At 41.4% G+C, this 24285-nt stretch overlaps 1 protein-coding gene across 3 annotated transcripts in view; it reads left to right on the top strand.

The window, feature by feature from the left end:
- wdr33.L (WD repeat domain 33 L homeolog) overlaps positions 1–24285 on the top strand; it is a 55691-nt gene that overhangs the window by 4846 nt on the left and 26560 nt on the right. For all 3 annotated transcript variants that reach the window (XM_018263847.2, XM_041563406.1, XM_018263845.2), the window contains 5 exons: positions 7653–7888; positions 17680–17748; positions 19607–19711; positions 19797–19892; positions 20363–20514. In XM_018263847.2, coding sequence (XP_018119336.1) covers positions 7685–7888; positions 17680–17748; positions 19607–19711; positions 19797–19892; positions 20363–20514 — 626 coding nt within the window. In that variant the 5' untranslated portion in view covers positions 7653–7684. The remainder of the gene's footprint in view (positions 1–7652; positions 7889–17679; positions 17749–19606; positions 19712–19796; positions 19893–20362; positions 20515–24285) is intronic.

Genomic DNA, 24285 nt, shown 5'->3' on the forward strand with positions numbered 1-24285 from the left:
GCTACCTATATATTAAAGGGGTGGTTCACCTTTAAGTTAACTTTTAGTATTTTATAGAATGCCCAATTGTAAGTGACTTTTTAATTGGTCTTCATTATTTATTTTTGATAGTTTCTGAATTATTTGCCTTTTACTTCTAACTCTTTAAAAACAGATGCTCTGTAAGACTACAAATGTATTGTTATTGCTATTTTGTATTACTCCTCTTTCTGTTCAGGCCCTCTTCTATTTATATAATACTCTTATTCAAATCAATGCATGGTTGCTAGGGTAATTTGGATCCTAGCAACCAGATGGCTAAAATTGCAAACTGGAGAGCGGCTGAATAAAAAAAGCTAAATAACTCAAAAACCACAAATAATAAACTTAACTTAAAGGGATACTGTCATGGGAAAACATGTTTTTTTCAAAATGCATCAGTTAATAGTGCTGCTCCAGCAGAATTCTGCACTGAAATCCATTTTTCAAAAGCGCAAAACAGATTCAATTTTGAAATCTGACATGGGGCAAGACATACTGTCAATTTCCCAGCTGCCCACAGTCACGTGACTTGTGCTCTGATAAACTTCAATCACTCTTTACTGCTGTACTGCAAGTTGGCGTTATATCACCCCCCCCAGCAGTCTAAGAACAGAACAATGGAAAGGCAACGAGATAACAGCTCCCTAAAGCTGGCCATAGATGCAAAGATCCGATCATACGAATCATCGTACGATCGGACTTTCCCATCTCCCGACCCGCCACTAACCATTCAGATTAAAGTCTTACCAGTCAGATTAGTTAAAGAACAGATCAGCAATGTTCTGCCCCTGACAGCAATCATACAATATCTATGTCCAACCAAAGCTAGTGACAGTCTCCCACTGAAAATCGTACGATCGGCAATACACGCAGAGATATTATCGGCAGCCGACAGAAATTTTCTAACCTGTCCGATTGACCAAACGACCGATCTCCGCAGGACGAAAAATGTCGGGACTCTCCACACACGTTCCGAAAATCGTACGAATCCTCGATTCGTACGATCAGATCTTTGCGTCTATGGCCAGCTTAACACAAGATAACAGCTCCCTGGAAGATCTAAGAACAGCACTTAATAGTAAAAGCCAAGTCCCACTGAGACTGATTCAGTTACAATAAGTAGTAGAAATAACAGCCTGCCAGAAAGTAGTTCCATCCTAAAGTGAAGGCACAAGCTTGGAAACTGACAAAATGTCTAGCCCCATGTCAGATTTTAAAACTGAATATAAAAAAATCTGTTCTTTTAAGAAATGGATTTCAGTGCAGAATTCCGCTGGAGCGCACTATTAACTGATGCGTTTTGGAAAAAAAACATGTTTTTCCATGACAGTATCCCTTTAAATGTGAACTCCCCCTTTAAGTAACAGACTAGAAATGGAAGTTCATAATATTTTTTTTGAAGGAAATTGTATTTTAGTGTAGTTGCCCTTCATTTTCTAGTTTTATGTTGTTGAACAAGATTAAGCGTTTTAACTTAGTTTGCTTTCTATCCCCCCCCCAAAAAAATTGCATTTTGAGTTTCCTGTTGGTGAGAGACTTAATTTATGAGGAAGTGTTTTTTTTTGTATTTTTTTAAATTAAACCCTGCAAACTTGTCCTAAATGTCATTTGACATTAAAATGTAGTTTTTTCTGGTTCCTTTTTTTATTTATTTACAAGTAATTCAGCAAAAAAATAAATTATTAATTTCACTTGTAGTATTTCTAAAAAGTCTGAGGAAGCCTTGTTATTCTTGCTGTGTGTTCAGCCATGTTTTTCAGTGGTCTAAGCCAGTGCAATTTTCTATTCTTTGGCCCAGTTATCCACTATGTTATGAAACTCTTGGGAATGATGGGGGTGCACAAAAAATGTAAAGGTATTTGACCTGCAGTTAGCACAGGTTTCTCATCGGCGACTAATCTACTTGCCTGCCATTAACCGTTTGGTGTGAAGCCAATGCTGGATTTTGGAAGCTGAGTCAAGTCCAGGGGGCATAATTGCTGATTGTAAATCTAACTTTGCCCCCAGGTTACTGTTTTGACAGTTGTTTATCCCATTAGATGCAACATTGTCTGCCAGGGCACAGTATGAGTGGAATGGCATTCGCCTAATTGGAAGTGTTAAGGCCCCATCTTGTGCATTTTATTTGCTTGGCTAATGCATTTGTCAGGGGTCCCTGATAGTGATGTGCGGGTCAGGTTTTGGGCCAGCCCGCACATCACTAGTCCCCTACTTTTTTTTTTTTTTACTCATGAGCCACAGTCAAATGTAAACGAGTGGGGATGCTCTTTTAAAAAAGTCATTGGGGGTGCCAAATAAGGGCTCTGATTGGCTATTTGGAAGCCCCTATGTCAGAGGTAGGCAACCTGAGGCTCCCGAGCCTCATGCGGCTCTTCATCCTGTTTGCTGTGGCTCGGTCTTGCGGCTTTGCCTATCAGGTCGGCTGTACAGCCCTCGCACCTGCTGGCGGCTGCTTGAGTGTATGACCGGGGAAAGTTAACGGTTAGCTTACCACAGTCGTACACTCGGGAAGCCGCCAGCTGGTGCGAGGGCTGTATAGACGTCCCAGGAGTGACGGGCAAGACCGAGCCGCAGCAAGATGACTCATCATGGTCCTTACCGCAGTCACAAACTCAAGACAACAGGGAAGATCAGCATTGAACTTCAGAAACAGAATTTACATTAAACAGATGAACACTAGCATTTAACAGGGCTATTCAGTGTTTAATTTATTTTAAAGTAGGCGTACACATACACATTGCACTTTTGTTTGTTGTATTCTGTTGTTGTAACAGTTAAAATTGAAAAAAGGTTAAAACTTTTAAAAGTTTATAATCTGTTTTATGTTTTCCGGCTCTAGACTATTTTTCTTTAGTGGAAGAGGGGGCAAAATGGCTCTTTTGATAGTAAAGGTTGCTGACCCCTGCCCTATGTGGACTCTCAGCCTACAGGAGGCTCTGTTTGGCAGTGCACCTGGTTTTATGCAACCACACTTACCTCCAAGCCAGGAATTCAAAAATGAGCAACTGCTTTGAGGCCACTGGGAGCAACATCCAAAGGGGTTATTGGTGAGCAACCTGTTGCTCACGAGCCACTGGTTGGGGATCACTGGTCTATGTCAACACTAAGCGGTCTATTTATCATGCTGTGTAAAAAGTGGAATGAAGCAATAGCATGATAAATAAACCCCTTAAAGGGATTGTTCAATATTAAAATAAAAACTGGGCAAATAGACTGTGCAATTATCCACCTCTTGAATTATTCTGCCTTTTTCCAGCTTCCACATCTGGAAAGTGACCCCAGAAGCCAAAATAAAAATGTGCTCTGTGCAGCTATAATTTTACTGCTGCTCATCTTTCTATTCAGGCCTCTCCTATTCATATTCCAGTCTCTCATTCAAATCAAGGAATGGTTGCTAGGGTAAGTTAAACCCAAGCAATAGCATTGCTGAAATTGCAAACCAGATAGCTGATGAAAAAGCAGAATAACCCAAAAAGAATAATAAATAAATAAATAAATAAAAACCACTTGCGAACTGCCTTGGAGTATCACTCTGTTCATTGTACTAAAAGTTAACTCAAAGGTGAATAACCCCTTTAAAGGAGAACTAAAGCATAACTAAAGAAGAAATGTTGTACATTGTTTTTGGCTTCTGTACCAGCCCAAGGCAACCACAGCCCTTTAGCACGGAAGATCTGTGTCTCCAAAGATGCCCCAGTAGCTCTCCATCTTCTTCTTATGCTGATTCACTGCAAATGCTCTGTGCTGCTGTCACTTACTGAGCTTAGGGACCCACTCACATTATACATAGAATAGTAATTTCACAATATAAGGCTGATTAGTAATTAATACAGATAATTACTACATGGCAGCTCAAAAATCAGTGTAATTAGAATCTGAATGTAATAATCAGCCATGTAGCATCAGCTTATATTACAGGCCAACCTCATTTTCTGCTTGATGATTTACGACGACCCCTAAGCTTAGCTTCTCAACAGCTGCTCAGAGCCTACTGAGCATGTGAGTGTCGCAGACACTTTCCAAGATGGTGACCCCCTGTGACAAGTTTGAAGTCCTGGATCATTGCTGCTATTGACAAGCTGAAACTTTAGACTGGTGCAATAAGTTTAGTATATAAAAGCATTTTTAGCGACATTTAGTTTAGTTTACTTCTCCTTTAACACACCACTACAGCCCTGCTTAAACTTCCTGCTGTGCTCATTCCATCCACTGGTGGATGTCTGTGTGAAGGTGGAATGGCAAGCCCAAGCCAAGTGTTTCTATCAGTATTGTCCCAATCTCACCGGACACATACATTTTGCACAATATCACATAGTTTTCAAGTAAAAGTGTTTTTTTTGTTGGCTGATAAATACCATAAGCTCATTGCCGTTCATGCATCACTGGTATGGAACCTGATATCCAGAATGCTCTGGACCTGGGATTTCCAGATAAAAGCTCCATACTAAAAAAAAAATCATTTAAATCTTAAAGGGGAACTCTACATACATAACTTAAGCTTTTTGAAAATTAAAAATAATTTAAAGTAACTTTACAAAATAGATTGATTAAAAATATCCAGACTTTTCATGATTTTTAATGGTTTGGAACAGTTCCCTAAGCCTAGCCCCTGCTCTTCTGCTGATCTGTCTGACTACTTTGCTGTTGGCTGACTACTGTTACTTTGTAACAACAGCCAACTGTCCAAAGCCTGCATCTCTAAGGGCTCTTACTCACTGGCGTTCTGACCTGCGCTCCCCTGCGTTCCGTTTTTTGGCGTTCAGCTGCAGGGGAGCGCAGGAATAGACGCATGTCACTATTTCAAATGGGGCTGTACTCACTCAGGCGCGTGTAGGCGCCGAACGCAGGAAAAATGCAGCATGTTGCGTCTCAACCTGCGTTCGGCGCCTACACGCGCCTGAGTGAGTACAGCCCCATTTGAAATAATGACATGCGTCTATTCCTGCGCTCCCCTGCGGCTGAACGCCAAAAAACGGAACGCAGGTCAGAACGCCAGTGAGTAAGAGCCCTAAAACCCACAATTCCCTCCACACATGATTTCAATAAGGAACATCACAGTGCAATGCATTGTGGGTTATGTAGTTGCTCTATGCTGTCTGTAAGCTGTGTAGAAGTTGTTAGAATTTGTGACATCAGGATTTTAAATGATACAGAAAGAGAACTGTTAAACAGCCGAATTTCATCATAGAAAATGGCATTTTCATACTTTTTGAAAAAAATGGTGAATGCAATGGATGTCAGATGAATTGTATACAAATCGTACATAATAATAAAGGTTTTGCATTACAGGCTGGCCTTAGCTGACTCTTTCCAACTTGGGGGTCACTGACACCATCTAAAAAACAAATGCTTTGTAAGGCTACAGCCTGTTCAGGCTTCTCCTATTCTTATTCTAGTCTCTTATTCAAATCAATTCATGGTTGCTAGGGTAATTTGGACCCTAGCAACCAGATTGCTGATATGGCAAACTGGAGAGCTGCTGTATAAAAAGCCAAATTACCCAAAAAAACACAAGTAATAAAAAAACAATTGCAGATTCTCATAATATCACACTCTACGTCATACTAAAAGTTAATTTAAAGGCGCCCTTTAAGGTGCAACCAGTTTAAATCCAACTGTTTGAAATGTTTTTTCAAGTTCATGAAAAGTCAGACAAATTTTCACTGATATTTCACCAGTGATGAAATTATTTTTTAGACTTTTTTGATTTAGTTACCAACAGCATTTCCCAAATGTAACCACCCATGTGTTTGCTCACAAATGGGTTGGCAAAAGATATTGACCTACTGTATATAAAAATTGCTGCAAACTTATGGCTGTTAATTTACTATGGAAAATGTGTTCTTGCCCATAAACATGTTTTTGTAGCTTGTAATAATTTGTTAGAAACACCCATACAGTATTTTAGCAAGAACCCAACTTCTAAAAGTACAGTTAGGTGTAAAAATAAAAACTGGGTAAATAGACCATGCAAATAAAAAATGTTTCTAATATAGTTTCATAAAAATATAATGTATAAAGGCTGGAGTCTAACCTAATAGCTAGAACACTACTTCCTGCTTTGCAGCTCTCTAACTTAAAGAGGGGGGGGGTTACATTGGTTGTTAGTTTGCTTTTGATCCATAGCATTCTGATCAGATTCAAAAGTAAATAGTTATGACCCTTATGCCCCCCCCCCCAGTCAGTGATTCGTTACTGACTGGTAACCAATCAGAGGGCTGCAAATCAGGTCATTGGGTTCGTTAGATGGAAAGAAAATGGATATATATTTTATACAACCATTTCTTCCAAGAATTGTTTTTGTTTGCGCAGTGGGATAAAGCAGCATCACCATTCGGGATTTGTGTTTTGAAACGAGCACTGCCCGTTATCTGCTTGATCAGCCATGCAGTATGAGCTTGTTTATCCATGTAAATGTTATTGTTCTTCAATGCTACTGTATTTCCATGACTGCTTGTGCAGATACTTTGCTTTATAGTTTGGTATATATGGAATATAGCTGTACTGGAACCCTAAAGACTTTCTATAGTTTAAAAGTAATTTTGTCTGAAAAACACTTTCTTCTCATTGAAATACATTGAAGGGCAGATTTATTATGGTTTGATTTGTTTTCCATGAAAAATTTGAGTTTTCAAGGTTATTTTTTAGTCAAAAATGTATTTATTTTTGTAAAAAAACAAACAAACTTAATTTTTCGAAATTTATTATACCCGATTCTGGAAATAGCTTGAATCTGAAAATACACCATCTAAATTCTGTCGAGGTCATGTAGGAGTCAATGGCAGAAGTCCCTTCAACTTGATGCATGATGTTCGTTTTGTTAAAAGTTTCACTCGAAAACTTGATCAATTCAGTGATTCAAGCTTTTTTCACTGAAAACTGTCAATTTGAATTTTCGTGTTTCGCAACTCGAACTAGCTCATTCGATTTTTTTCTTATATAAGAAACCATTAGAGTTGTGAGTTCATTTGAGGTTTGAAAAGGCTTCCATAGCTCTAAAATTCAACCTTTGATGAATAACCCCCTTACTGTCTGATGGATATGCATCAACAAAATAATCTGACTTTAACCACCAGACTTTTTTTTGCTTGATTTTGCTGTCCTTGCATGAGCTGAAATCATGGTTGGATGACTGGGTGTATATGGGGGATCCATTGGACAGGGACCACATTGGCATGCTGATGCGTCCCTCATCTGCCAGGATTTTCAAATCTGCCTGATAGTTTTCTGGCCAGGAGTCCCAAGCATCTTATATTTGTGACATAGCTAGAAAAGGCATTGTCCATACGCAGAGTAAATAGTGTCTGGGCTGGAAAATCTCATAACTTGAGGGCCCAAAGATAAAAAAAAAGATTCTAAATTGTGCCCACCATAAGAGATGAAGAACTTGTAGACTTAAAAATGTCTTATTTCCTCTTTGTAAGATAAAACGTATGGTGCTTGCAGCCTTTTCCTCTTCCCTACTATTATGTGCACCCATGCTCCAATTTAGCAACTGTTAACTGCTTACTTTTTTCCCAAATTGATCTTATGTTGCCCCTATCACTTAAAGACACTGGTTACAAAAAATGGGCTATAAAAGGGACCATAGTATGTGACTATGTTTGAATTATATTTTCCTTTCTATTTAGGTGTCTGTGTCAAGAATCAAGTTAACATCACAATGGCAACAGAAATTGGATCCCCACCGCGCTTCTTTCACATGCCTCGGTTTCAGCATCAGGCTCCAAGACAGCTCTTCTATAAGCGACCTGACTATGCCCAGCAACAAGCCATGCAGCAGCTCACCTTTGATGGCAAACGTATGCGAAAAGCTGTGAACCGCAAGACTATAGACTATAACCCTTCTGTCATCAAGTACTTGGAGGTAACAATAACTTATCTTCTCAAACCAAGTAACCAGAGTAGTTGCATGTACTAGATGTGGGTTCCAGTCCATCTCTTCAGCTTTAATTAGCAGCTATTTCTGCATTATCTTTATGCATTGTTATTAATTTTATACATTAATTTTCACATCCACTACTAAGTGATTGTTGCAAGCTTTTAAGGAGGTGGAGTGTGTCTCCAGGAAGCAGGTGGGACCAATATATTAACTGACAAATTGCCCAGGTGCAGTAACTTATAACAAACAATATAATGTCTATAGGTGACCAGCAAATGCATCCTTCTGATTGTCTGCAATAGGTGGCTAGATCCAATGCAAACTGTCTATTTTATTATATGCGGAGATATATTTATCAGAGCAGTAATGGCTACTCCCACTGGGTATAATCCACACATTTATGCAGATAAATATACCCCCTGTGCAGAATATTCTATGCAAATGTTTTTATTGAAGGCTTAACATCCGTTACCTGGAAAGTTCCGATTTACGGGAAGACCATCTCCGATAGAGTCCACTTAAGCAAATAATTAATATTTTTGAAAACTATTTCCTTTTTATCAAACACACAAAATTAATAGTTGCTTAAAATGTGCAGTACAAAAATCATGGTTGATCATATTAGCTAATCTGTGCAGATGACCAATTGAAGTGTAAATGTTTTCAATTCCTCTTTACAGGGAACTTCACGTGCATTTAGGTTGTGATTGGACCATGATTGTCCCTTGTATGAAAGGCTACCATTATGGGGGGGGGGTAGTTACCTTTGTATGTATTAAAATAATAAAAAATTTATGTTGTTATAACTACATTGTTTTCTTCGCCAATAATAGCACTTTATACAACAAATTACCATTCTACCACTTAATGTGTTTGTCACTGGATGCAACATTATATTTGCCATCCCAATAAACTCTTCTATGGAAATAACAGAGGGGAAAAAAGCCTGAATGTTAACAATTCATTTAAAAGCAGTGCTGTCCAAGTTCTGTGGTACCGAGGGCCAACATTTTACTGGCCTATGTGGAGGAGGGCAGATAATGGAAGACAGTGTTGGCCGATCCCCCTTTTAAACCACACCCACTGTAAACCACACCTACATTACCACAAGAACTTTTAAGATAATATCCACATTAACGGTGGTAGCACACCAAAAAACCAAATGGTTGGTGCTCACTGCAGGGAAATCCCTCACCACTCATATGTGAAAAATTGAAGTCATGTTAAAAACATACCCTTAAATCCATATGCCTCATCCTCCCCTGTGGATAATACAAAAAAAACCCAACACATGATTAAACACCTTAGGGGCCCTTAACAACAATTTCCAAATGCTAACAAACCCCAAGAACAAACCCCTAACAGGCTTACATTCCACAGGTAGCGTAGGGCAAGCAGAGAATGGCACACACACACACGCAGCACTGGGCAAGCAGAGAATGGCACACACAGGGAGGCAGGGCCGGGCCAAGGTATTTTTGCACCCTAGGCAAAGGCTTCAATCAGTGCCCCCCCACCCAGTCCTGCATTACCATTTCCCACATTACCGGTCATATAGCCCCCTGAACCTCCATTTGTACCTATGCCAATGGCAGTCAATCCCCCAGATTGCCCCCAGGCCCCAATCCGTACCTGTGCCAGCATAAGACAAAACATCCATCATATTTTTACCCCCAATCTGTACCTATGCCAGCGGCAACCAAAATAATCCATCATATTGCCCCAATTTGTATCTCTTCCAGCAGTAGCCAAAAATCCATCATATTGCCCTCAAACATCTGTGTACCTGTGCCAGCAGCCACCATATTGCCCCATGTACCTGAGCCAGCAGCAGCCAATCCCTTATATTGCCCCCAATCTGTATCTGTGCCAGCATCAGCCAAAAATACACACTATTGCCTCCATATATGTACTTGTGCCAGCAGCAGCCAAATATCCATCATATCATCTGTTTACCTGTGCAAGTAGCAGCCAAGATATTGCCCACAAATATATACACGTGCCAGCAGCTGGCAAAAGGGAGCTGGGAGTGATTGTCTGGAACAGGGGGTTTATAAATTTGAAAAACTATTCAAGGCCAAGCAAATCAGGGTTTAAAAAAGAAAGAAAATTCCCCTTAAAAGTGTGCCCCCCCCCATGATTGCTCCCTAGGTGGGTGCCTACTCTGCCTGCCCCTAGTTCCAGCCCTGCAGGGAGGGAAGAGCAGGAGACAAGGAAAGCTATCATTCTAATATGTACTACATACAGTGACACAGTGCTGGTGCCTCATTAGCATTTTGTATAAAGTGTAAACAGGTGAACAATGTGGGCAGTTTCAGTCTGGGTCTCAGGTGTGAACAGTACAGGGCTTTAGGATATAAACAATGCAGGAGGATCACAGGTGTGAACAATACAGGGGATTATTCTGAATTTGAGGTTTAAACAATGCAGGTTGAAGTTTCTCTACAGTCAAACCTTTTTAAAGTTTACATATGGAAAGCAGACACAGCATCTGGGGGGCCAAAGAAGGCGGGCCACCAGTTGGACAGCCCTGATTTAAAGGATTCACAAAAGTGAATGAGAGAGTTGAGCTTGTTAATGTTTGGGGAAGTGCTTATTTGCTATTGTAGATATTTTCTCCAAGTCATCTTGGGGGACACAGGGACATTGGGTATAGCTAGTATCTCTAGGAGGCAGGACACAACCATAAAACAAAACTGACTCCTCCTCCACTGGCTATACCCCCAGCAGGCGGAGCCTAATCAGTTTGAGTTGTGTCCTCAGGAGGTTAGGACGTTTGTTATTTTTGTTCCGTTATTTCAGTCAGTTAAGCTGACACCAAGGGGAAAGACAGGTCTCTTACACTGAGTAAGAGCCCTTATTGTCATCCTCCAACGTGGGAGACTGTCTCCGGGGTCATTTAGTGCTGTGTGCACAGACCATCCAGCCCTTTCATGTCTCCTTTCCTTCGCAGGAGGAGCAGCAGCTGGCCGGCAGACAAGGGGAGTATTCACTCCAGTGGGCACAAGGTAAGTTAAAACTCCCTGTAGCCCACAGCCACTAGCCTTCATTTATCCTGGCTTGGTGGCCTTCCTAACACCCCATACTGGCAATGCCGTCATTAGTGATTTACTGGCTGCACAGTGGGACGCACTATTTCTGAGCACTCTGCCTTATAGCACGCTAGACTGCTCAAGGACTGCGCATTCCCCATTCTCCCTCCGGCGCTCACAGTTCAGCTATGTACTGTATTAAAAATGCCGACATTCATTCACAGTGCTGAGGGAGTCGCGCCAGTCCTTGTGCGCATACGCTGCGCACACGTACAGCACGCCAGACGTCGTGCGTGTCCCCTCCCTGAAGTGCGCGCCACCATCTTAGGTTATTGGCGCGGAATTGTGCGCTTCTCCTTCGTTCTGCAAGTGCAGCAGGGACACCGTCACAGCACACAGGGACACGGGGAACAGTTTGGTACCATCTAGCTACCAACTGCGCCAGACTACTCCTCCTTCCCTGCTTATTCCACAGCAGGTTAGTGTTTAGTTACGGCCCCCTAGGGGTGGGGGAGACGCCTTCCCATCTTATTCTCTCTAGCTCTAGAGGGTGAATTAGTTACTACATCATGTCTGACGGGCCTAGTGAGTGCCTTTTTTCCAAGGCAGCACCTACTGCGACAGTCAAGTATTTGGCCTGTGCCAAATGCCGCAAACGTTTAACAGCGCTGCACAAAGAGCCCCTCTGTGCCAAATGTAAACCACAACAACAGGTTTCAGAACCTCCAGTGCCTACTCCACCTCTGGTGAACCAGGCTTGTCAGGGGGACCCTCCAACTGCCAGCAGTCGTGTTTCCCCAGTTAGAAGCCATTCCCCTCCTGAATGGGCTTCTCAATTAGCAACTGGCATACCAAAGCTAGCCCAGTCATTGGACAAGCTACTTTCCCGTTTAGACAATCCTCGACACAGGCCCTCCAAACGCAGAGCTCCTTCTCCTTCCGAGGAAGAAAGTGATACTCCTCCCAGAATCCATTCTCCCATTCCATCAGACTCTGAGGATGAGGTCTACTCTGAGGGTGAACTGCCATCTGCTTCAGACCATGAGGAAGAGGAGTCACCAAAACTCTCGTCAGAGTCAGTGGATTCCTTGATTTCCTCCGTTCTGGAAACTCTCCACCTTCAAGAGGCGGAGACCATGGCTGAGTCTTCTAAATCCTTATTTAAACGACACAGCAAAACATCACCTGTTTTTCCGTCTCACTCTCAACTTGACCAAATCATCCAACAAGAATGGGATAAACCTGAAAGACGCTTCCAAGCTAACCGTCGATTCCTAAAGCAATATCCCTTTTCATCTGATCTCACAGAAAGGTGGTCATCTCCACCTTCAGTTGATGCGCCTGTGTCTCGGCTCTCTAAAAATACAGCCCTACCGGTCCCTGATGCCTCCTCCTTCAAGGACTCTATGGACAAGAAATTAGAAAGCCTATTACACTCCGTATTTTCTGCATCTGGTTCTTCCCTTCGCCCTGTTATAGCCACGGCATGGGTCAGCCGAGCCATCCAATCCTGGTCCGATTCTCTCATTAACGCCATTGCCGATGGAACGCCACGTCACGAACTTTCCCAATTGGCTTCACAAATCAAGGACGCCAACGACTATATCTGCGAGGTCTCGCTGGACGCAACACAAGTAATCAGCAGGTCTTCAGCCCTTGCAGTGGCAGCACGAAGGTCCCTTTGGATGAAGTTATGGTCTGCTGACCTCTCCTCCAAGAAGTCTCTTACTTCCATACCTTTCAAGGGTAAACTTCTCTTTGGACCTGACTTAGACAAAATCATAAGCCAAGCCACAGGAGGCAAAAGCACCCTGTTACCCCAGACGAAAACACGTCCCCCCTTCCGCAAGGGCAAGTTTTTTCGTGGCTCCCAAACCAAGAGTTCGAGATCGTCTCCTCCAAGACAGTCCTTTACAAACAGAGGTCGATTTGGAAACAAACAGAGACCTTCCTGGCAAAACCGCAAACATACCTCAAAGAACACTGACAAGTCCACCTCAGCATGACGCCATGCTTCCAGAGATAACACCGGTGGGGGGAAGATTAAGACATTTGCAGACAAATGGGTCACTCTCATTCAAGATTCCTGGATCCACGAGGTCATTACTCGCGGTTACCACTTGGAGTTTTCTTCTCCTCCCCCTCACCGCTTCTTTGTCAGGACTCCCACAAGAGCCAAACAAGCGATCAGCATTCCAAGAAGTTATTTCCAGTCTTCTACTCGCCGAAGTCGTTATTCCTGTACCTTCTGCAGAACGTTTCAAGGGTTTCTACTCAAACCTCTTTGTAGTTCCCAAAAAGGACGGATCGGTTCGTCCCATCCTAGACTTAAAGGAGCTGAACAAGTTCATCCGTCCGCGGAAGTTCAAAATGGAATCCCTAAGGTTGGTCATCGCAGCTATGTCACCAGGGCACCTCCTCATGTCACTCGACATAAAGGATGCTTACCTGCACGTCCCCATTTTCCCTCCGCATCAGAAATTTTTGCGATTTGCATTCCAGAATCGTCATTTCCAATTCACGAGTCTGCCCTTCGGCCTCACCTCGGCCCCCCGGGTGTTCACCAAAATCACGGCAGCAGCCACGGCAGAAATTCGCAGTGCTGGGATAAACATTACTCCCTACTTAGACGATCTACTGATCAAGGCGCCATCCATTCAAGAGGCTCAGCGCTCTCTACAGGTATCCATGACCAAACTGCAGGAATTCGGCTGGGTTCTCAATCTGACCAAGTCCTCGCTGGTACCGAGCCAGTCCATGAACTTCTTAGGCATGACGTTCAACACGCAATCACAGAGGATATCGCTCCCTCTGGAGAAAGTCATCCACCTTCAGGATCTAGTGAAGATTCTACTTCAGAAGCCACAACATACAGCAAGATTCTGCATGAAGGTGCTAGGAGTCATGGTATCCACTATAGAAGCAGTGCCTTTCGCCCAATTCCATCTCAGAGAACTCCAGTGGAACATTCTTTCCGCATGGAAACGGAAATCACTGCTGCAAGAGATACACCTATCTCGACAAACAAGATCTTCTCTCCTCTGGTGGTTGCAGACCAACCACCTCACCAAGGGGAAACGCCTAGGGGAACCTCGTTGGCGCATCATGACGACAGATGCGAGTCTCCGCGGCTGGGGAGCAGTCTTCGAGGGCAGGTCAGCACAGGGAAGGTGGAACAAGAACGAAAGTCAGTTGCAGATCAACCTACTGGAGATCCGGACAATAAGACTAGGTCTACTCCACTGGCAGCAAGACCTCACGGGCCAAGCGGTGAAGGTTCAGTCGGACAATTCAACAGCGGTGGCTTACATCAACCACCAGGGAGGTACAAGAAGCAGGGCTGCGCTAAACAAGATAAAACTCATATTTCGATGGGCCGAAGCACAACAAGTCCACCTGTCAGCCATTTACATCCCAGGCATGTTAAACTGGGAAGCAGACTTCCTAAGCCATCAGTCTCTGGACCCGGGCGAGTGGTCTCTGAAGGACGAAGTCTTCCAAGAGATATCACTAAGGTGGGGTGCTCCAGAGGTAGACCTTATGGTAACCAGGCACAACAGAAAGGTGGCAACATTCCTAGCTCGATACAGGGATCCACTCGCACTAGCTACCGACGCAATAACCGCTCCATGGAATTTTCGACTAGCATACGCCTTCCCACCTCTGCCACTCATTCCCAGAACCATCAGAAAGTTACAACGGGAACAGACCACCCTCATTCTAATAGCGCCACGGTGGCCTCGACGAGCGTGGTTCTCAGACCTTCTCTATCTGTCCGTAGCAAAGCCATGGACTCTTCCTCCGAGCCCAGACCTTCTCAATCAGGGACCGATCTGTCACCCAAATCCTGCAAAGCTCAACTTGACGGCATGGCTCTTGAGACCCAAATCCTAACCCAAAAGGGGTTTTCCAAGGCTGTAGCACAAACTATGTGCGCAGCACGAAAGCCAGTGTCAGCCAGGGCATACCACAGAGTTTGGTCCACCTACCGCCAGTGGTGTTCTACGCACAAAGTGAAGTTTAAGGTATTCTCTGTCCCATATGTTCTGGAGTTCTTACAAGACGGTCTCTCCATGGGCCTATCCCTGGGTTCCCTGAAATCACAGATCTCAGCCATATCAGTTCTCTTCCAAAAGCGTCTAGCACTACTACCCGATGTCAAGACCTTTATGCAAGGGGTAGCACACGTGGCTCCTCCTGTTAGAGCTCCAACTCCAGTTTGGGACCTCACCTTAGTGTTGCAGGCTTTACAACTTCCGCCTTTTGAACCGTTAGCCTCTGTACCCCTACAGTGGCTCACCTGGAAAACCGTTTTTCTTTTGGCCATCGCCTCAGCACGACGCGTCTCCGAACTAAGTGCTTTATCTTGTAAAGCACCCTACCTTCTCTTCCACCACGACAGAGCGGTACTTCGAACTATCCCTTTGTTCCTGCCGAAGGTTGTCTCTGAATTTCACATCAACCAAGAAATTGTTGTACCCTCATTCTGCCCCGCTCCAGCAAACCCCAAAGAACGAGCCTTGCACACACTGGATCCAGTCAGGGTTTTGAAGTTCTACCTGCATAGAGTTCATGATATACGGAAGTCCGATTCTCTGTTGGTTCTTCCATCAGGACCACACCAAGGAAGTCTGGCTACCAAGCATACAATATCCCGTTGGATTAAGCAAGCCATCCAAAGAGCCTACACAGCAAGGGGTAAAGTCCCTCCAAGCAGAATCACCGCCCATTCCACCAGGGGTGTGAGTACTTCCTGGGCGTTCAGAAACCAGGCTTCGGCCGAACAGCTGTGCAAAGCAGCAACGTGGACCTCGGTCCACTCTTTCTCGAAATTTTACCATTTTGATACCTTTGCGGCCTCTGACACTCGCTTCGGCAGGAAGGTGCTGCAGGCCGCGGTGGTATCTTCCTCATAGGCCTCTTTAGCCCACCCGGTTCTGGGGACAGCTTTGGTACGTCCCAATGTCCCTGTGTCCCCCACAGGGACACAGGGCTGCCCTCCCTGGATTGAGGCCTTCACTTCTGTCAGATGTGTTATGGTTAACAAAGTTTTTGATGTTATTCCAAATTTAGTTTTATTCCTGTTGACTTTGGTACAAACTGATTAGGCTCCGCCTGCTGGGGGTATAGCCAGTGGAGGAGGAGTCATTTTTGTTTTATGGTTGTTTCCTGCCTCCTAGAGAAACTAGCTATACCCAATGTCCCTGTGTCCCCCAAGTGACTGAAGAGAGAGAGATTTAACGGTGAGTAAACAAAATCTCCTTTTTAAAACAATTGCAGGGTAATTGTCAGAGTAAGGAAAGTGAGTTAATGAAATGTTTATATAAAATTTATATAAAGTTTATTTCCAGATGAAAGCAAACCTTATTAGCCAATCCTTTATTAAAAATAACTTAACTAATCAGCTGCATAGAGGTCTCCCTTCTATATATACCCAAAACACCTCCCATGAAAACTGTAACCCTGATTTTTCACAAAACGGTAGTCTCTGCCTACAAAGCGTCAAGCAGCCGATCCAAATGGGCCCCACTTTGGGGCAACAAATCTCTGTCACAATTTCAATCCCTTCCAAATGTCTATGGGCCACGGCTGGAATAAAATATTTGGGTGACCTGCTAAGTGAAGGGGAGCTTAAGCAGTTTGCACAGTTGAAAGATGAGTATGGGCTACAAAATTATGTTTTTCAGATTCCTCCAAATGCGACATGCATTTTCTGCCCAATTCTTGGAGAGGGCCCTATGTACTACCCAATCAACCCTAGAAGGTTACTTCTCAAAATCAGACCTCTCCAAACCCCTAAGTTGGTTATGTACCATTCTGCTGCAAGATAGCTTCGATCTCATTAAATGTATTTGCCATAAATGGGCCCAAGACTTTACTTCCTTGGAGGCAGAAACCTGGAAGTATATTCTTGAGCAAATACCAGAAACTAACATATCAGTTAGGGACCGTTACATACACTCCAAGTTTCTAAATAGAGTGTACCTGACCCCACACAGGCTGGCACAAATATACCAAGGGTACCCTGACCTGTGTTTTAAATGTAATTCTGATAGTGGTACTTATATGCATGTATCTTGGGAGTGTCCTAAAATTCAACTAAACTGGACTGCGATTCTTGCATTTATAAATGCTTCTTTGGGACTTCCAGCTATACGGATGCCTGCATTTTGTCTTTTGGGACATTTTGAGGAACTCACTCTTTCAACCAGTGACAGATGCAACTTTTACAATATGCAAAGAAAGCTATTTTGCTCACATGGAAAGCCCTGGAACCTCCTACTTTAGCATTCTGGATAAAAATTATCAATGACATTCTTCCGAGCCACCAATTGACTTATATAACGCGTGGATGCCCAGACAAATTCAAAAAAATCGGGGATTGATGGCTTACAGAAACACAAATTGATACTGCTGGCATTTGACTTAGTGGTAACAAAAAGCTCCTAACCTGGTTCTTTATTTATTTTCTTTTCTTAATTGGTTTTAAATTCTGTGTTCTTCAGTTATTGAGCCAATAACTGAACTGGTTAGTCCTTTTGATGTGATCCTGAATGTTCAATTTATAAACCCATTTATTGAACAGCATTGCAGATATGTTGGTACTTTATAAATACATAATAATAATAATCATAAATATAATTTTATATATTACAATTAATGGGTACAACAATAGTACATAATCTCTGTTTTGACAGTGGTTTTCTTTTTTTTTTTTTTTCTCTCCTTCCTTCTTTCTCCTAGAACCGTGTTTGGCAGAGAGACCAGAGAGATATGAGAGCTATTCAGCCAGATGCTGGTTACTACAATGATGTGAGTGTTATGGTCAAAATGAACATATTATTTCTTCAGAGCTGTGGAGTCTGAAGTAATTTTAGATCTGGAGTCAGACGGCAAAAATAAATTTAATTACAAGCCCTGAAAATAATCAAATCGAATTTAAGAGCTTCTATGAAGGAGGAGCATTTTTGAATCTAAGAACAAAACTTTGTTAATGTTGAATTGTATTTAACAACTATTCTACAGCTATATGTCAGGTTCAATTAATATATGTTTTAGTGTCTAGTTGTTTTTGTTTTATGTAGTTTTAACTTTGACTTTGGTTTAGACTTACAAAGTATCCAGTTTATACTTTTGAGCTTTGGCAGTGATAAAATGCCTTGTATATTGAGTACTTAACAGGGAAAATACAGTAGTATACTAAAGGAACAGTAACACCAAAATATGAAAGCATTTTAAAGTAACATAATTTACTGTTGGCATGCACTGTTAAAAACTGTGTGTTTGCACAGATTACATCGCAAATAACAGATAAAACACCATTGTATTGGACAGAGCTTATCTGTTATGTACTATGTAACCTGTGCCTTTTCTCCTTTTCTCCAGCTTGAATGGCTGCCCCATGGCTACACAGCAGCTTGTTTATATAGACTATAGTAGTCTTTCTGAAGCAAACACGCTAGTTATACCAGTGCCGAGCAACAGTACATGGTTTTAATTACTTTGGAACACTTTGTTTTTGGTTTTACTGTTCCTTTACAAACAGAGGAGTTGGAGGTAACCAAAAAATGAGGAGTTTGAGTTGAAGGATTTATGTACTGACTCCACAGCCCTGATTTCCTTATAACTATATCATTGGGGGAGGCTTCCTCTGAAGCTAATTATCACAGGAAAACGTTAGTGAAAAAAAAAAAAAGAATTCCATTCATGTAAATAATTTTGATCTAAGTGACCCATATGCCTTGAGAGAATGTATAAAAAGCAAAGCATTGTTTCTTTAGTTTAAGAGCAAAATTTAGTAAATCTGTCTTTCCTTAGTACTACTTTCTGTTAGTGCTTGGTCCTTCTTTCAGAGACTGAAACTCCATTTAGGGCAGTGTCACAAACTAGTTACAGTATTGCAAACTATGGAAGTCAACATCTAAAAATCAGTGGCTAACATTTCTCATTTTACTGAAAGGGAGTCCTCTGCTTACGTCTTACGTTATTGCGTTTAAACAGACTGTTTTCAACCAATGATTACGGCTTTGAGCCACAGGCAGCAGCAGTATCCAGCAATTCGTATCAGAGATTATTTTTTAAAATAGTTTTTACGCAAGCTACATACCTCCTATTCAGTGTGTGTTGGCACACTTTTTTTTTTTTTTTTCTTCAAAAAAGCAAAACTTTTTATATTTAATTTTAAATCTGACATGGGGCTTGACATGTTTTTAGTTTCCCAGGTACCCTAAACCATGTGACTTGTGCTCTCATAAACGCAGCTGCACTTTACTGCTGCGCACCAATATTAAAACTAAAAATGTATTGGTTCAAGAATAAAAATGTAAATGTTAGAATGAATTATTTGCAATGTACACATTTTCATATAATAATGAAAACTATACCGTAAAAATCATGACCGAATCCCTTTAAGGTAACATACAAAGTTATGTTATTACTTATGCATTAAAGTTGTGTAGTAACTAGTTGTCTAGCATTTCAAGTATGCCCTGAATGTATTTTGTTCCGATCTAGATCCGGATCAATTTGTGAAATTGAGGTTTCTCTTAAAAACTACTTAATTACTAATAGCACCAAAATATTATTTTGCTAATGTATTTGTTTAATGCAGTTTCTAAGCAATTAGCTACTTCATTCATTTTGATGACTTTTCAATTTCTAATTTGTGCAGCTGGTTCCACCTATTGGGATGCTTAATAATCCTTTGAATGCTGTCACTACAAAGTTTGTGCGCACTTCTACCAATAAAGTAAAATGTCCCGTGTTTGTGGTCAGGGTGAGTATTATTTGTATATGTGTTTTGAATATCTAATTTTGGGTGCCTTTTCAGCTTCTGATATTAACTTTTGATGTGTTTGCAGTGGACTCCAGAGGGTCGCCGGTTGGTCACTGGAGCCTCTAGTGGAGAATTCACTTTGTGGAATGGGCTTACCTTTAACTTTGAGACTATTTTGCAGGTCAGTTTTTCACAGAGAATGTTTCACCCTTTGCCATTGCATTTGCTGTTTGGAATGAGTGAGCTACATTATTAAAGGGTTGCTTTTTTGGCTTACAAAATTGGTTATTTCTTCAAACAATTAAGCTGTAGTAATAATCTGGTATCTAAATTTTGCACAAACGGCTGCACTGGAATCGAGAACACTGTACTTTTTTTTTTCTGGCAGCAATATATAAGCATTGTCAGCATCCATTAAGGCTGTTTTAGGTGCACAGATCATCTTTTGTTTATTAACTATATAGTCTTAGAAGCACTGTGCTGGTTTATTAATGCATGTGTTTTGATCTAAGTACAGTATGTACTAATCCTGAGGTTGGTTGATGGTGTAGAAAAAAGTTATTAAACAAATTAAGAAATTATATTAATTGTTTGTTCAGCTGATTTTCAGTTACTTAACAAAGATTTCCTTTTCATTTTTATTTACTGCAGGCTCATGACAGCCCAGTTCGAGCCATGACATGGTCCCATAATGACATGTGGATGCTGACTGCTGATCACAGCGGCTATGTCAAGTATTGGCAATCAAATATGAACAACGTGAAGATGTTCCAGGCGCATAAGGAGGCGATTAGAGAGGCCAGGTTTATAATCGTTCTACCCTTTTACAAAGTTACTATTGATATCTTCCCCCAGTTCTTTGTTTGTATATTTAGAATGTGCTTAGGGTTTACTTTAACATTGCACGAGGAGACAGGCTTAGCCAGGGTTAAGAATCTTCAGTTGCATTTACATTGCAGTTCACTTTCCTGCCACATCAATGCATTTTGTATTGTTTTTTGCAAGCAATGTGTATGGCAACATATTTTCTTTATAAATAAAGAATTCCGTGCCTCTGACAGTCCAGAGTTGCTAAATAAAGCACACATACAAGGAATAAAAACTGACTGGTACATGCACCATGCAATAAATAAACCACCTCTTTCTAAAATATTAAATCTGGTAGGCGATACCTCTACAAGGATTAGGGTAATTTGGGAGAGAGATGCACATGGTTCATTTAAAAGTGTGGAAGTTAGAGATCGATAATATGATCAGCTTACTGACAATTAGAAAATAACATGTTGTATACTGACTACCTGGTTCTATACTACAAAGCTCGTATTATGCAACAACGATGCAGTTGGCATCAGCATTTCTGATCTAATACCTTCTGTGTCTTCACCTTCTGAGAGCTGACATTCAAATGAACTCCTGTAACAGACTATAATGCTGCGCTGGCTATTAAATGTATATCCGTCAACTGTTGGATGATGCTTCTTATGGAATAATTGTTTCTCCTGCATCTCCAGTTGGTGATCCCAGTTAAACACCCTTCATGAGCTACATACCTCAGAATGATTGTCTTCACAATAACACAAAAATAAATTGTATAAATAAAAAAAAGTTCATAGGCCACATAGATATAGGTAAAGAGTGGATGTAACAGAATACAGTAGTAGAGACTGTCTACTTTAGACAGATTTAATACGGAAAGACAATCAACTCAGAGATGAAAAGTGACAGACAAAAGGAATTTGTTCTTACAGGGGCCAATGGGAATGCTGGGACAGTAGATGGGTTAGTCTAGTGGGAGCATTCTGGGAAAATATATGCAATAGGCAAGAGCTGACTGAGACTATTTTGCATCTCCCTTGCCAGGAACGGTGATGGGCATGGGATTGAATTAAAACAGGCACCAGGAGAAAGAGAAAGCACTGGAAGAGACTAAAGTTAAAAAGTTTTTTTTTAATTCAACAGTAATGGATAAGACAACTATAAAGAGAGGGTCTTTATAAAGGAGCAGACACTAGTGGTGGGTTATCACTTTAAAAAAAAAAAAAAAAAAAAAAAGCAATGGTGTGCAAAAGGGTGAAATCCAAAAAAGAGTGATGTTTTGGTGGTTTGTACAATGAAGTAGAAAACTTTCTTTAGTTTTGTTTAGTTTGCTTAGTCAGCAAACTAAACAAAAAAGAACCCCAGCACATTAACTGAAAAATAATTTATTCCAGGTAGTGGTTACGCATCATGTTTCGTGTCAATAGCCATTAAGGGTATTGACCCAATACATTTAGTGTAACCACTTCCTGCAATAAATTGTTTTGAAGTTAATCTGCTGGGGTTCATCTTCCTCTTTCAAGTGTTGAGTGAAAGACAGATTGAAATCGGCAATAATATGTCAGGCATGTTGTGCAAGGCAGAAGTGGGTAGAACTGTGGACTTTGACTAGATCTACAGATGTAATTGGTATTGAGAAGTTCAGAGAAATATGAATCCACAGTGGGAATTACAGAGAGTTATAAGGGTCTTCGAGACAGAGAAAGGGGTGGGCAGATTCAGAAAGGGAGAAAAGTAGGAGTATGTATGGAGCCAATAAAATGTTGTACGTTCCGAAGCAGAAAAGATTAAAACGACTGACGGCATTTATTACTGAAGGGCAGGTGGTGTGTGCAAGAAAGAAGAGTCTATGACATAAGGTGGAAGAGAGGCATTGGTTAGTACAACAGGGCAGAAAATGGCACACTGAGTTCAACAGGACTAATCTCCTAAATTTAAAAAAAAAAACCCTACCCTACATAGACCCACCTCCCTGCCCCCCAGCCTAGCTGTTACCCCCTGGTAACAGCTAGATAACACCTGCCCCTAACGCTTTACTCTTCTCCTTCGGTGCAGATTCAGGGATCGGAGTTCAAGGGCACCATCGTCAAATCTTTGGGTCTTCCAGGCGATTTGGCAATTTCTGTGACTTTCGGCGCATGCACAGTTGTCGCGAAATGGAAGATTGCTTCAACTGCACATGTGCAGATACGCCGATCTCTTCCCAAAGAGAAGATGGTGCCCGTGAACTCCTATGCCCAGTATCTGCACCGAGGGGTAAGTAAAGAGCTAGGGGCATTTACCAGGGGGTAACTGCTAGGCAGGGGGAAGCAGGGAGGGGGGGTCTATGTAGGGTATGTGGTAGGGTTTTTTTTTTTAATTAAGGGTTTAATTCTCCTTTAAGGAGATGGAAGCAAGCAATGGATATGTCAGGAAAGGATTTGGCTGAATTTCTAGATTCACAGAATCTAGGTGTGTTTTGAATCACTTATCCGGAAACAACATCCTGTTGGGTTTATTGAATGTTGCAATATTTTTCTGTAGGCTTTAATTAAGATATGGTAATCCAAGTTGCAGACAAAATCCCTTATCCGTAAAACCCCAGGTCTGGATAATCCCTTACCTTTGCTGGGTTCCAAAGAGGCAGCTAATAGTGAATGACAAAGATGGACACATTGAATGCGTCAAAGTGAAATATATGTGCGACATTAAGATTTTAAAAAAGTGAAAGCTAGTAGTCAAGAAGGAAAAAAAAAATAACATGGGTGTGGCCACACAGTTGGCAGTGTAAGAAAGACCGGGGCAAGAAATAACCTCAGTAAATAGGTTTGATGCTCACCCTATTTAAAATCAAAGTTTGATAGTTGGCAGAGGATTGTTTGAGGAAAAGGAAGGTAGAAGTGCTGCATAAACTGCCTAGAGAGACTATAGTAGTAGTCCATGGTATACAGCGCCGCTATGAGATGCAGCAAAGTACTAGACAAGAGTGGGAAAGCATCAGGTACTGCCCAGAGAACAGGCACAGAGACAATTAACTAGAATATGGATGTGGAAAGAAAGAGTGGGTCAGAGATTACTTTAACAGAAAAAGGTGGAATATAATCTGATGTAGTGGAGCATTAATTATTTGTTTTATTCCTGGAGACCCTTGCAGCAATTACTAAATGTTTTAGCATCCAGAACTCACAAAAACATATCTGTATAATGGTTTGACCTACATGTGAGAGAAAACATTTAGGAGTAGATTTATTAAGGTTTGAGTTGTTTTCCACGAAAAATTAGTTTTCGGTAAAACCTGTTGAGGGCATGTAGAAGTCAATGGCAGAGGTCCCCATTTGAAGATGTTAATAGCCTTCACAATGTTCTAGTTTTTTTTCCGAGGGTTTCGCTAGTAATCTCAAAAAATTTGAGCGATTACAGTTTTTTTTTCTGCTGAAAACTCTATCATTTTGAGTTTTTGGGGATTTAACCCAGAACTCACTGATTTAAGTTTTTTCCATTGGAGTTTTCTCTTAAATTAGAAACCATTCGAGTTGAGTTTATTCAAGATCGTTCAAGGAAAAAAAAGCTCACATAACACTAAAATTTGACCTTTGATAACCCACTTAATATTCTCACGGTTTTCTATATGTAAATGAAATGCCACTGATCTTTCCATGGAGGCAGGCTGGTCTTGATGATATCTATGAGCAAAACCTAATTAATTGCTTGGCTGCAAGTTTTCAACACCTAACTATATTGTAAATTTAGCTTTAAAGAGGCTGCAGACTTGGCCCTAA

The sequence above is a fragment of the Xenopus laevis genome, chromosome 5L, assembly GCF_017654675.1.
Source record: "Xenopus laevis strain J_2021 chromosome 5L, Xenopus_laevis_v10.1, whole genome shotgun sequence".
In the NCBI taxonomy this organism is placed as follows: Eukaryota; Metazoa; Chordata; class Amphibia; order Anura; family Pipidae; genus Xenopus; species Xenopus laevis.